The sequence below is a fragment of the Mytilus californianus genome, unplaced genomic scaffold, assembly GCF_021869535.1.
Source record: "Mytilus californianus isolate M0D057914Y unplaced genomic scaffold, xbMytCali1.0.p SCAF_3, whole genome shotgun sequence".
NCBI classification, from domain to species: Eukaryota; Metazoa; Mollusca; class Bivalvia; order Mytilida; family Mytilidae; genus Mytilus; species Mytilus californianus.
The window spans coordinates 80,589,975-80,604,473 of record NW_026262679.1 but is presented as its reverse complement, the minus strand read 5'-3'; the positions used below and the strand labels follow the sequence as shown (position 1 = coordinate 80,604,473).

The following is a 14,499-nucleotide window of genomic DNA, read 5'->3' as shown; positions in this document are numbered from 1 at the left end:
TTTTATCACTAATGCAGGGTTGCACATTAAGGAAATGTCAGTTTATGTTCTAAATCAGACTTCACCTAACCATGGATGTACTCTAAGATTAGACTAATCATTCAACGCTATAACCTGTAAATCAAGGAGCTCTGAATATTTCACGAACTTTCAAGGTTATAAAAAGAATTAGCACTATAAAATTTCAAACATTTACATAAAAAAAATGCACATTCTTTAATACAAACATTATATTTTATACACTTTGAACATAGGAAAAGAATTGGCACTAGCAAGCAGGCAAATTGAGTGTTTAAATTTGGAGCAAAAAAAATGCTTTCTTTTCTAAATAGACTCCTGCCAAAATTATATACCAGCTAATCATGCTAATAATTAAAATTTTATTTTATTGTTCCTTTTCGTTTTGCATTACTACATGTATCAGCTCAGTAAAGCAATTAAGACATGTTCTATGCAAACAACCATTTTTAAATTGTTGGTACAATGTTTCGGACAATTTTACATTCACAATATCAGGATTGTTTGATGAAATATTTATCATAGAACATGATAGAACATGATTCTTAATCTTTCTTTTGTCCGCCAACCCCCTTTTTCATGAAATCTGCTGAAAATCAGTTGAAAAGGAGTGAAAAACAAGCATTGTTAACACCTTGATAAATTATTTATGGATGTTTATTGTTAACTTTTTATGAAGGACAGTTAATGTAGTGTAAGGGAGGTAAATCATACAAATAAAAGATCAAAGAGAGGTATTGGTTTAAAACATATATTTACAGTACTTTTATACTTGTCACATTTCTTTTCTACCCAAAAACATGATGTTAAAATTCTAGTGTTTCCCCTATCACACAAAAAGGGCATGGTAACTTGATTGAAAAAGGGCATCTAGAGCACGCAAAAATTTATAAAAAGGGCACCTACAGTGTATGGAAAATTAACAAAAGGGCATCTACAACTATGCTGAAAACAAGAAAGGCAATAAATTGTCATATTGCATTGGTAAATATGGACTTGCAGTTGTTGATGGAATCAGAACTCAAGATAGCAAGTGTATTGTTTCAAAATAATATTGTATATAATCTTTAAATAAAGATGAAAATCAACATTATTTCGGGTAAGAACAAGGGATCAAGGATGTATGTATATTACTAGCTATACATCTTTGTCAGACTTTGAAGGACTAAGGCATAAATTTACTAGGCAGTAATTACATGATTTGACTGATGTGGCACTTAAATATCAAGATTAGGATATAAGATCTGAAAATCTAGTTCAAAATTTCACTTCAATTAGTTTCAGGGGACAGTTCTGATCAACAAAAGTTGGGCCCCTTTTTTCTAAACCAGGATTCACAGTATAAATGAACTTGTAGAACTTTGTAAGACTATTAAACTGCATAATCAATATCCTTATAAAACGTTTAGATCGATATTTATAATTCATTTCTATAAAGTTGGAACCAAAGAATTGTACAAATTCTTATTGGAACGATTCTAATAACTGTAAATTGTAAATTAATCGAGAATTGATCACGTTTACTTTCGATTTACAAATGAAATGTAAACGGGAAGTGACAAGTAGATAATAAATTCAGAATGAATCCGGATTCATCTACGGATTGGTTTGTTTTTAAAAAAGGCAGTAAATTATCACTTTTTGAATTTGATTTGCTTAGTAAGTAGATATAAGAAGATGTGGTATGAGTGCCAATGAGACAACTCTCCATCCAAGTCAAAATTTATAAAAGTAAACCATTATAGGTCACAGTACGGTCTTCAACACGGAGCCTTGGCTCACACCGAACAGTAAGCTATAAAGGGCCCCAAAAATTACTAGTGTAAAACCATTCAAACGGCAAAACTATATTTGTCTCTTTCATTATTTTAAACTAAATTTATTTCGTATTTTACGTTTTAGTGTCTATAAATTCATAGGAATACTTTCACGCATGCGCAGTATATCGTAAACAGTAAAGGAAGCACCTGTTTGACTCGTGAAAACTTTTCTGGATGTTTTGAATATAGTTCTATCTTTTTAATCACAATTGAATGTTTTATACCAAAGATCACAAAAATACGATCATTTGACGAAACTATGACAAACAAACTGCAAATTGTGATCATTTTAGAAATATTAAAATTAATAAAAAGCGAACTGTCCGGGGGAAAACAATTTTGTTCAAATGACGAAACTACGACAAACGAACTGCAAATTGTGGTCGTTGGCCTTGAGAAATATTGAAATTAAAATGCCGACTGACTGATTTTACTGGGGAAAAATATTTTTGGTGGTCAATTATGAGGTTTATTAATAATTATTAACAGATAAGTGACCCATCCGATGCTGATGGTGATAAGCGGATTAACTGTAATCACAACTTTATAACACCTGTTGTAAATGTTAATTAGCTGAGGGTCATAAACTTGTCAGAAACATGAAGACAGGAAGAAAGGGCATTTTTGAGACAATGGTGTCTTCCAAAGAAGTGAAAAAAGGGCATGGTGTCATTTAGTAAAACAAAAAAAAGGGCATGGCATCATTTAAAAAGGGCATAGCGTCTATCCATGCTAAACATGCTTGGGGTAAACACTTAAATTCTAAAAGAATCAATCAATTACAGGTTTTGTTATCATAAAAGTTATTGGGTGTTTGAGATATATGCTTTTGTATAAACTTGAATCAAAATAAATCAAGCATGTAAGTAGGTCAAATTTATCTACTTTTGCCTACATGTGAAGTGCATCTTTATACAACTTTGGATGATCTTACAAATTACAGCGCCGATTTTGATGTAAACTCTCAGGCATTAATCTGCAACACAATTTTAATCTAAATATAGGCCTATTTCACATGCAAATTTTTTTAATATCCGATTTCACCTGAAATTTATCTTTCAATTCATGCAAAATTGTATAAATTTCTAAATTAAATGGACACATGCCTCAAAAACAAAATGTCAAATTAACCCCTGATATCATCAAAGACAATAGGGGATACAAATTTGATGCTGAATTTTATGTTTGTATCACTGTGCAACTTACATTTCCTGAGATAGTTTTTTTTAAACATTTACAAGTGTGGAATGTAGCTCAGGTATTTTTAAACATAAAACAAGTGTGGAATATAGGTCAGGTAAACACACTTTTATATTAACATTTTTATGATGCTATGACATGCATGTGATGGAATTAACAGGATATATGGTTTAATAAATGCATACTCAACATCCCAATGTACTAAATATGACCTTAAGCCAAGAAAGTCCTTTTTGTTGCTGTTCTTTATCTCAAATCCCAATTGGGCTTTAACATAGAGCAAAATTTGACACCTCACTGACAAACTATAGGAAAGACTGTCCCTAGCATAGGTTTAAGCAGAAAAGACTGCCTATAGCAAAGGGTTAAGCAGGAAAGACTCCCTAACACAAGTTTAAGCAGGAGAGACTTGTCTCTAGCACAGGTTTAAGCAGGCAAGACTGTCCCCATCAGAGTTTTAAGCAGGAAAGACTGCCTCTATCACTGGTTTAAGCAAAATTATTTGCTTGATGTTGATATCACTACAACTGTGCATTGAATACTGGCACAGATGTGGGGTATGCATAAAGTACTCCAATAATCCTCCAAATCTTTTTTGATGCACATTTAAAATTGTATTTATTATTACCTTCAATGAATATAATTTATCATAGTAAAAAATACAAACCTGGAATTAATGACTGAACTTTTCCTTGATGGTAATGCCCTAGGGTAATATGTCGCTGATTAGAACCTTCATATACAAAATACAGTGGAGGTCGAACATTGGCTTCTTCTGGTATCTCTATTGTGATAATGTTGCCACCCTGTAAATATATCATATAATATCTAAATGTTGATTTCTTCTTCTTCAGTGAAATGGTCTTTACAAATTTATATTTACAAAGAGTAATGAGTTGTTGATAATTACTACAGCTGATACAACACTTCGATTGGATGCAACATTTATAAAAAATTGATTGGAACATGATATACATGTACACGGAAAACCATGAAGTAGGTTTTCCATGAAGTCCATTGCTAATTTAATACTATTAAAAATGCGTAGATTTTAAATGTACATTTTTTTCATACAAAAATGGAAAAATATATAAATTGAGAAAATATAATTAATAATGGATATATGTCAATCAATATTAATTTAACATGGAGTAATTTTGGTCGTGTATATTTATAATACTACTAGTACATAGTATTATTGTAACAATTCACAAAGAAGATATTGCTTGATAGATACAAGTACATATACATATCCTTTCTTGTGTATGCCATGAACATATTTTATGGTGAGCATGTATGAAGTGATCATTATTCCTCATGTATAAATGTTAATTTCCAATGATTTTCATTATGTCAAATTGGAATTAATTCTCTAAATTCCCAGAAAAGGAACATCCACATATGCATATATACCATTACACTAATTGATTTTGTTAGAACATATAAAAAGCAAGTCTAATGCCAAATAATGTATACTCATGTACACGCATGGACAATGTATAATTGAAAGTTAACACATAGAATCATGCTTATAAATGTATTGCTGGCAATATTTTAATTCCAAGCAATATGGTATCAAATTATGAATTCTTACTGTTGGCATAATGAAATAACTTACATAAACTGGTGATTCTGTCGTTGAAAATGCCATAAAGCTTTCCTCTGTAAAAAAAAACCAGTTTACTAAGACACCTAAATTCTGCTGTTACAAAATATCTAGCTTGCATATAAAATTGATTGATTGATTTTTGCTTGCTCAAGGTCCAGTGGCAATTATTTCATGCATATTCAGAATGGGAAACTACTGACAATTAATACAATCAATAAATAGATTCTGAAAGGACGCATCCTAGGAATGAAAAAGGGGGTGAGTGGAATTTGAACTGCCACTGGAAATCTATGGTATATTGGATAGGGGAAGAAATCTTGCCTTGCAGCAGACCACTTACAGACCCCTCAAAAAGTTATTGCAGGCTTTCTTTTATAAGTAGAGAGGCCACTCAGGGTGGCAATCTCAAACTAGAGGCTCTCAAGAGCCTGTGTCGCTCACCTGACTCTACTTTGGTTTTAGAAATCATGTAAAGATAGATAAAAATCATAACAGATACCCAAATAATGATTGAGGCCAAATTTTGATAAATATTGGTCCCGTTATTTAATAAAATATCCTGGTGGCCATCTTGAACAGTAAATCGGCAACAAAGTAGCAACACTTGGTCAGCACTTCATAAGGAACATTCATGCCATGTTTGGTTTCATTCCATTCAGTGGTACTCTAAAAGAAGACATTTGTATGTATTTCCCATAGGGTCCTATGTTAAACTAAGCCCCCCCCCCCTAGTGGCCATCTTGGATGATAGATCGACTGCAAAGTAACAACACTTGGTCAGCAACTCATAAGGAACATTCATGCCATGTTTGGTTCAATTCCATTCAGTGGTTCTCTAAAAGAAGACAATTGTATGTATTTCCCATAGGGTCCTATGTTAAACTAAGTCCCCCGCTGGCGGCCATCTTGGATGATGGATCGGCTGCAAAGTAACAACACTTGGTCAGCATCTCATAAGGAAGATTCATGCCATGTTTGGTTTCATTCCATTCAGTGGTTCTCTAAAAGAAGACATTTTTATGTATTTCCCATAGGGTCCTATGTTAAACTAAGTCCCCCGCTGGCGGCCATCTTGGATGATGGATAGGCTACAAAGTAACAACACTTGGTCAGCACCTCATAAGGAACATTCATGCCATGTTTGGTTTCATTCCATTCAGTGGTTCTCTAAAAGAAGACATTTGTATATATTTACCATAGGGTCCTATGTTAAACTAAGTTCCCCGATGGCGGCCATCTTGGATGATGGATCGGCTACAAAGTAACAACACATGGTCAGCACCTCATAAGGAACATTCATGCCATGTTTTGTTTTATTCCATTCAGTGGTTCTCTAAAAGAAGTCATTTGTATGCATTTCCCATAGGGTCCTATGTTAAACTAAGTCCCCCGCTGGCGGCCATCTTGGATGATGGATTGGCTACAAAGTAACAACACTTGGTGAGCACCTCATAAGAAACATTCATGCCATGTTTGGTTTCATTCCATTTAGTGGTTCTCTAAAAGAAGTCATTTGTATGCATTTCCCATAGGGTCCTATGTTAAACTAAGTCCCCCGCTGGCGGCCATCTTGGATGATGGATCGGCTACAAAGTAACAACACTTGGTCAGCACCTCATAAGGAACATTCATGCCATGTTTGGTTTCATTCCATTCAGTGGTTCTCTAGAAGAAGTTCAAAATGTAAAGGGTTAACGCCGACGCCGGACGATGCCGGACGACGGACGCCAAGTGATGAGAAAAGCTCACTTGGCCCTTTGGGCCAGGTGAGCTAAAAAAGGCATCAGATTTGATATCCCAATTCTGACCAAACAGAATTGGCTGCTAATTTCATCACCCCATTCAGTCAGACTTACACCCCACTTTGGCGAGGGTAGGAAGAAGACCAAGGTGACCATATCTATATACCCCATTCACCCTCGGGGGATGCATGTAAGAGATTGGTACCTAGCCATGAAAAGATGAAAAATAAAGAGAGTAAAAAGAGATAGGCAACAGATGCAGAGTCAAAGAAATATGAATAAAAGATTTGGGGTAGATGTCAAGTGGCAGCAATCAAATGATAGAAAACTAAAATACATTTCATAGTTTATATTGTCCTAGAAATGTATTGGTGACAACTTTTTTGTCTCACCAGGTGAACAAAGGTAACAAAAAAGTGAATTCTTGTCATGTATTTTTGTGGTTTTATATAAACAAATGTTCAAAAGAGGAACCAGAAAATGATCTTACATAATAACTCAACTGTTTTCATGTACCTTATGTATACAGATAAACCAAATGTGTAAGTTTTTTTTGCCCTCACGTCTTAAAAACTTACAATGTTATTTTCCATAATGAAAAAACTTTGACATCTCAATTCTTTATTTGTATAAATTAAAAGAGATATCAATCATGAGCTATACAACTGCCACAAGCAAAGAGTATATCTTTAGTAATGTTTACATGTAAAACAAGTTGTAAGTAGATAGATTACATATAGTAAAGCATCACAGTGTACTAATTATAAATGACGGAATGAAGCCAAAGATACTGACCTTCAGACTTTTACATGTACATTGTACATGTTATTGTTGACCTGTTTGGCATATGTTCCAAATGCCTATATTTACACTCCATTCATTGCATTTATTCTTGTCATTTTTCACAATTTGCGCTAGAATTTCATCAACATCTTAAATTTTGTATTTTTTTTCCAATTTTACATGCACTTTATTAATCTGATGGTAACACTACACGCACTAGTTAACATTTAGGTAGAACAAACTCAATAACACACAAGGTAGCAAGTAAATTAACAAACATCCAACATACATGTTTCTGCCTAAATTTTGAAGTCAAAGGCGTAAATATCCTACATGTCTTCCTTTAATCAAAATGTAAACAAACAGTTTAATGTGATCTGAATATAAACCTGATAAATCCAGTGAACTACAAAACTCAACACCATAAACTCAGCATCTTATCAGGTAACAACAAAAGGTGTTACACCTTACAGGTGATCTAAAACCTAGGTAATCCTTACAGGTAAATAGAACACCTGATTTAAAGATAGAAATACTTATAAGGCTATACATGGGGTAGTTCTATCAAATGTATGTATGGTTGTATATGGACAAGTTTCTTCAAATGTTGGAATGTCAAAAAAAGAAAATTCAATCACAGAAACATGTAATACAAATAAAGATTAGGATTTATTTATGCCTTATACTTTACCCTTTTTAATGAAATATCTTATATGGAAATCGAAGGACCTTGAATCCAAAATGTCTAATAATTAAATTAATGATCATTACAGCTGAACTGTGTTTTTCTATCACAATTGCAAATGAAATTTTTGAAAGAATTAACATATTCCCAGGTTTTTTCCTAACATCACATAGTGATAAATATAATATTTCAGAACTAAAGTTGGCATTTTTAAGTTCAATTACCTTATAACTTCCCTTTTTAACCTACAGCTGGTTTCATAATGACCCTCATAGAACCATATGATGGTCTTTTAAATACCCATTGTAATAAACAGAAAAAGATCTAATTTGTTAAGCTTGTTTATAAACAAGTTTACAATAATAGATCACTATCGAATGTGTCATATATATACTTTACCTTTGAACATTTACTATTTGAAATTAAAGTGAGCACTGGGCTAGGTTTACATCATGGTATTGCCACAACATAGCAGAGCAAAATTTTGTACATTTTTGTGCATGTACCACAGAATCGTATTTGAGATTTCCTAATAACTTTTTAAAAATTCATACATATTCTAAATTCACCCTCTCAGTATCACTTGAAGTCCAGATCAATCCTTTCATTCAAATTCAAATTTAATCAAAATAACATTAAAATTCAATTTAATCATGTAGAGAGATGTCATGCATATAATTCTAAATTCAATATTATACATGGTGTATAAAAATGATACCCAATTTCACAAACATCTGAAAGCTATTTTTATTACAGGTTTTTTAATATTTGAACTTGAAGTTGAAGGTTTAGTTTGCAGCAGATTTTAAAATACTATTGTCTAACTATTTATCACAGTCCAGAAGTCATATATTTCAACTCCATTATCTTCCCTTTGACCACTTCCCTGTCTATCATAGTATCATTGTATAACTTTTTGTAGATAACTAATATAACTTCTCAGTTGTAATTTTGTTTCAAAAACTTTTTTTTCTTCCATATTCCAAGCCAAAGTCCAGTTCACCCTGACAACTCACACACACACACACACACAATTTAATATCTTCTCTTTCACTCTTGTCTTCTTTTTTTGTTATTTGCTTCTCTCATACAATATTATGTACGGTAAAACCATCACAGAAATGTTACTTTATATAATGAAATAATAATCTTTAAAACTTTATAAACAATAACCTTTACAAAAGCAATATGCATATATATATATATATATATATGAATGATATTTAAGTACAGTCATTTAACTGACAAAGATTCTTTTCATATTGACTTCAACTTTTGGATATAAATAAAATGTTGTCTTTTTTAGTTTCTTGACTATTTCACATTTAATCTTTCTTAAGTTTTGCTTTTTTTCTAGCTCTCTCTGTTGCCCAATACTTCCTTTCGCTTGGTCTATGGTGTGCCTTTACATTTGTACCTCAGTCTTTGTTATAACTTTTTAGTCTTTTTCAATATAAATACTTTCAGTAGTTTTACAAATAAAATGCTCCGCTGGGCACAGCTTGATACGACCACAGAGGTCGAAACCCTGAACAGTTGGGGCAAGTATGGACACAACATTCAAGCTTGATACAGCTCTGATTTTGGATTGTGAATAAATATTTGACACAGCATAGGTTTCTGACACAGAATGAATGTTAGAAAGAACTTACAAAAATTTAATTTACCTATTATGGTCCAAAAATCAAAAATCTAAATACATGGTTAGATTCAGCATATCAAAGAACTCCAAGAATTCAATTTTTGATAAAATCAAACTAAGTTTAATTTTTGACAGAAAAAAAATCCCCCCCCATATTTTTTGAACCCCCTTATGATTCATCACCCCCAAAATCAATCCCAGCCTTCCCTTTGTGGTATGGTACCTTGCAGTACAATTTCAGAGAGACCCATACACTTGAACACAAGTTATTGTCTGGAAACTAAAAAAAAAAAAATGCTTATTTATGGCCCCTTATTCCTAAACGTTTTGGGCAATTACCCCCAAACTCAATTCCAGCTTTCCCTTTGTGATATGGAACCTTGTAATGCAATTTCATAAAGATCCATACACTTACAAACAAGTTATTGTCCTGAAACAAGAAAAAATGCTTGTTTTTTGCCCCTTTTTGGCCCCTAATTCCTAAAATTTTGAGGCAATTACCCCCAAAATCAATCCCAGCATTCCCTTTGAGATATGGAACCTTGCGCTACTATGTCAGAGAGGTCCATACACTAACACACAAGTGATTGTCTGGAAGTTACAAAAATGCTTATTTTTGGCCCCTAATTCCTTAAGTGTTGGTACCATAACCCCCAAAATCAATCCCAACCTTCCTTTTGTGGTTTTGAACCTTATGGTAAAATTTCATAGAGATCAATTCACTTAACCTAAAGTTAGAGTGCAAAAACCAAGTGTCTTCTGACGACGACGACACTGATGAAGCCAACGTCATACCAATATACGACCGCAAAATTTTTTTGCGGTCGTATAAAAATAATTAAAGAAACAAAACCATTTTCGACTACTGTGAATTCTTATTTTCATGGATATCAACTTTGGCGGATTGAGGAAAAAATCATATTTTCCTGGTTTTTTTTACTTCATGGTTTTGAATAAGTCTTTGAAGTAGGTTTTCCATGAAAATGTCAGGAGCCTCTGGCCTTTGTTAGTCTTGTATGTTTTTTAATTTTAGTTCATTTATATGTTTTGGAGTTTAGTGCGACGTCCACTTTCACTGAACTAGCACACAATTTTATTTAGGGGCCAGCTGAGGAACACCTCCGGGTGCGGGATTTTCTTGCTGCATTGAAGACCCATTGGTGGCCTTCGGCGATTGTCTGCTCTTTGGTAGGGTTGTTGTCTCTTTGACATTTTAAAATTGAGAATGGAAATGGGGAATGTGTCAAAGAGACAACAACCCGACCATAGAACAGACAACAGCAGAAGGTCACCAACAGGTCTTCAATGCAGCGAGAAATTCCCACACCCGGAGGCGTCCTTTAGCTGGCCCCTAAACAAATATATATACTAGTTCAGTGATAATGAACGCCATACTAAACTCCAAATTGTACACAAGAAACTAAAATTGAAAATAATACAAGACTAACAAAGGCTAGAGGCTCCTGACTTGGGACATTCCCCATTTCCATTCTCAATTTTACTACATACAGTCCTGTAGTAAATTTGTTAAACAATTAGATTTGTGGTCTACCTGTACTCACAAAAACCACAAAATTGGTATCCCAGGAATAACAATGAATGCACAGCATTATTAAGTCTGGATAACCATTTAATTTGATAAGTCATAAATCAACCTGGTGCTCAATAATCAAACTAATACTGCAATTAATAAAAATAATCACTTAACCTTCCACAGCCTTGTGGTATTTAAATCTCCTATTTGTATGTGCAAAGATTAATATTTTGGTGTTCTACAGAAATTAAAATACTTATCATTGTTATGAATTAAAATGTCAATATTTTCCTTTCTATGAAACAACGTATAATCTATAGCTAAGATCAAAGTCATTTAATAAAATTTGTTACAAAATTAGACCACTGAACTAAACTATCTAACATACATATAGTATTTAAATCTTATGAAAACAACCAATCATCAAACCTAAAAAGCCTTAAACTTTCAAACCTTCCCCAATCTTCTATTCTAGGCTTTTTTGTCAAAATATTACAAATCAGCATTTTGACTTAAATTGACAAAAACTAAGATTTTACCCCATTTCCCCCAAATTTTCATAAAAATCTAAACTTAACTTTTATAGAATATAAAATATGAGGTGTCAGGCTTCTAAAAAATGAACCCTTTTATTTATATTATCCTTTCAGTTCTATTCGAAGGACAAAAATGTACCAAAAACCTAAAACGGACTAGACAGAATCTTTTCAGGACAAATTCATGTTAATAATACATGTAACTCTAAAAAACATTTTTGTCTTCCTGTATGTATCTTAATCCCAATGAAACACTAAAACGGTCATAAATGGTCACCAAAATTCTTATTATAGATCTAACAAATAATATAGTTACCATTTTCTACCATGCTTCAATTAAAATCTGTCAAGTTCTTTTAAAACTGTTTTGTTCAATATTCACATAAAGGTATCCATTTTTTTATTTTGTCTGAAACACAAAAAAAAAATACAGATAATACACACCGGGTACATGTATATACATGTACATGACAATAACATAGAAATTGAAAATGTAGGATATATATTATAGTTGGTAAAAAGTAACAATTTATACACTCAAAATCTTATTAGATAGCATGGAACATTCATTTGCCACTTGCTTTGCTATCACAAATAACAGCAAACCAATTTGCAATCTACAAATGTACAGTACACTGCTGGCAATATCTGGTGTAGGAAGATACACTGTGCATATATATATATTAAGATCCATTTATTACATCGGTGATCCGTTTATTTGGCAATCGCCAATGGCAGTCAGCAGGGTTTAAGAACATTTGGTGTTCGACCTGTTAGTCAAATGCGTTTGTTAAAATATACTTTTTCACTTTTTTGGTCTTTTGGATAATGTTGTTTGTGCTGTATTTAGACCCCTCTAACAAGAAATTTGTTTTGCATGCACACGTATAAAAATTGTGGTTTTTATCCAACGCAATCATAGGTTGGGCAATTACCCCCAAACTCAAATCCAGCTTTCCCTTTGTGATATGATACCTTGTAGTACAATTTCATAAAGATCCATACACTTACACACAAGTTATTGTCATGAAACTAGAAAAATGCTTGTTTTTTGCCCCTTTTTTGGTCCCAAACTTTGAGGCAATTACCCCCAAAATCAATCCCAGCATTCCCTTTGTGATATGGAACCTTGTGGTACAATGTCAGAGAGATCCATACTCTAACACACAAGTTATGTCTGGAAGTTACAAAAATGCTTATTTTTGGCCACTAATTCCTTAACTGTTGGTACCATAACCCCCAAAATCAATCCCAACCTTCCTTTTGTGGTATTGAACCTTATGGTAAAATTTCATAGAGATATATATCCATTCACTTAAACTAAAGTTAGAGTGCGAAAACCAATGGCAATGTGTCTTTGGACGACGACGAAAAAGGCGGACGATGACGACGCCAACGTCATACTAATATACGACCACAAATTTTTTTTTGAGGTCGTATAAAAAGTGCGAACCTATGGGGTGCAAATGTGAAAGAGGCGAACGTGACTTTGGGCGAACTGACCCGGATTCAGTTGAAAGGGCTAATTTTCAAGAACTACAGGACTGCCAAGTCTCACAATGCATTTTCATGTTTATTTGGCGGCATTTTCCTTTGATCTTTACAATTTTGGCCAAATCTCACGCATTTGCTTCATGAAAACTTGGCAGTACTGGACCAACATGTACAAAATGTTTATATATATATTCTCTGACAGATGGAGGTGCGTCCAAAAGAAAAAGATATAAAACACACACGATCTTTGAAGCAAATTGGAGGCACCAAGCATAAGAGTTGATCTAAATTTTAAGATAGTTAAAAATCACGAATGGTAAAGGGGTAAAGTCAAACTTTCATAAAGTTTGTGACTGTGTTCAGGTGTGATCAGTCTACCTATCACGCTTCCGGTCTAAGATATGGCAGCTTTCGACCAGTTTAAAAACGATTTTTGTTGCAAATTGATCATAAAGTAGAACTTTCGTAGATAATCTATGTATAACATCTTTCTGTCTTGCTTAAAACATTCTTATAAGTGTTCATTACCTGTGTTATTATTTAGACCGCCATAATATGTCCTACGGACATTCCAAGACGTCAATGTTTGTATCACGTGACTATTGAGTTAAAAAGATTGTAATGCGTTCAACAAGTAACGATATATGCAAGAGTTATGCAGCCTTTCTGGTGATAAAACAAATATTTGCACCAGAAAATTTTGTTCTCGATAAAAACAAAATAATTAAAACTGCTTGAATTAATTTTATCAGTCCTTAATTAAAAATGGAGGGATAGAATGTAGATAATTTCACATTTATTATTTTTTTTTGTAAGAATATCGGTATCCGGTCGTTCCGTCCCCAAACCGATCCGGCCCCAAGTCGATCCGGCCCAAAGTCGATCCGTCCCAAGTCGATCCGGCCCACGTCGATCCGTCCCTACGTCGATCCGGCCCCATAATAAAATATGAATAAACTATATTGACTTTGGAGGATTTTGTGACAAATTTTAACAGTATAAATGGAATTTGTAAAAAGTATCGTTGATGGATGAAAACAGGTAAGTGAGGTATAGGAGTACCAGTCAAAGAATTATTTTACATCGATACGAAAATGAGTGTGATTGTGTCTGTTTGTATAGCAGCTTCAACATATTTTAATATGAAGTTATTTTCCATGATAACTTTGAATGTCATGGCGATTTTTATTTTATTTAATTCACACACAGAATAATGTTTTTGAGCTTTAACAAATTTACCGTTAAAATTTAACAGTACACCAAGGTAACAAAATTCATCCACTATGTCAATAGTATTGCCATCATAATACCAAATTTCTTCGTCTTTTACAAAACCTCCGTTTCTAAATACCATAATTTTTGTTTTGGCAATATTTACAGTCAAACCCCATTTACAAGTATATAATAATAATGTGTCTAACATATCTTGCAAGCCA

General features: G+C 33.2%; 1 protein-coding gene across 12 annotated transcripts in view; it reads right to left on the bottom strand.

Annotated features, from left to right (window-relative positions):
* Window positions 1-13,653, bottom strand: part of LOC127735151 (rho guanine nucleotide exchange factor 28-like) — a 169,248-nt gene extending 155,595 nt beyond the window's left edge. For 11 of the 12 annotated variants that reach the window (XM_052245235.1, XM_052245240.1, XM_052245244.1 and 8 more), the window contains exons 1-4: window positions 13,592-13,653; window positions 11,886-11,978; window positions 4,657-4,700; window positions 3,706-3,844 (exon numbers count right to left, since the gene is read on the bottom strand). In XM_052245235.1, the coding sequence (XP_052101195.1) occupies window positions 3,706-3,844; window positions 4,657-4,700; window positions 11,886-11,898 (196 nt within the window). In that variant the 5' untranslated portion in view covers window positions 11,899-11,978; window positions 13,592-13,653. Of the gene's footprint in view, window positions 1-3,705; window positions 3,845-4,656; window positions 4,701-7,184; window positions 7,201-11,885; window positions 11,979-13,591 lie in introns of those variants that run through there. The other variant, XM_052245236.1, reaches the window with a different exon arrangement.
* Between the last annotated feature and the right edge of the window lie 846 nt (window positions 13,654-14,499).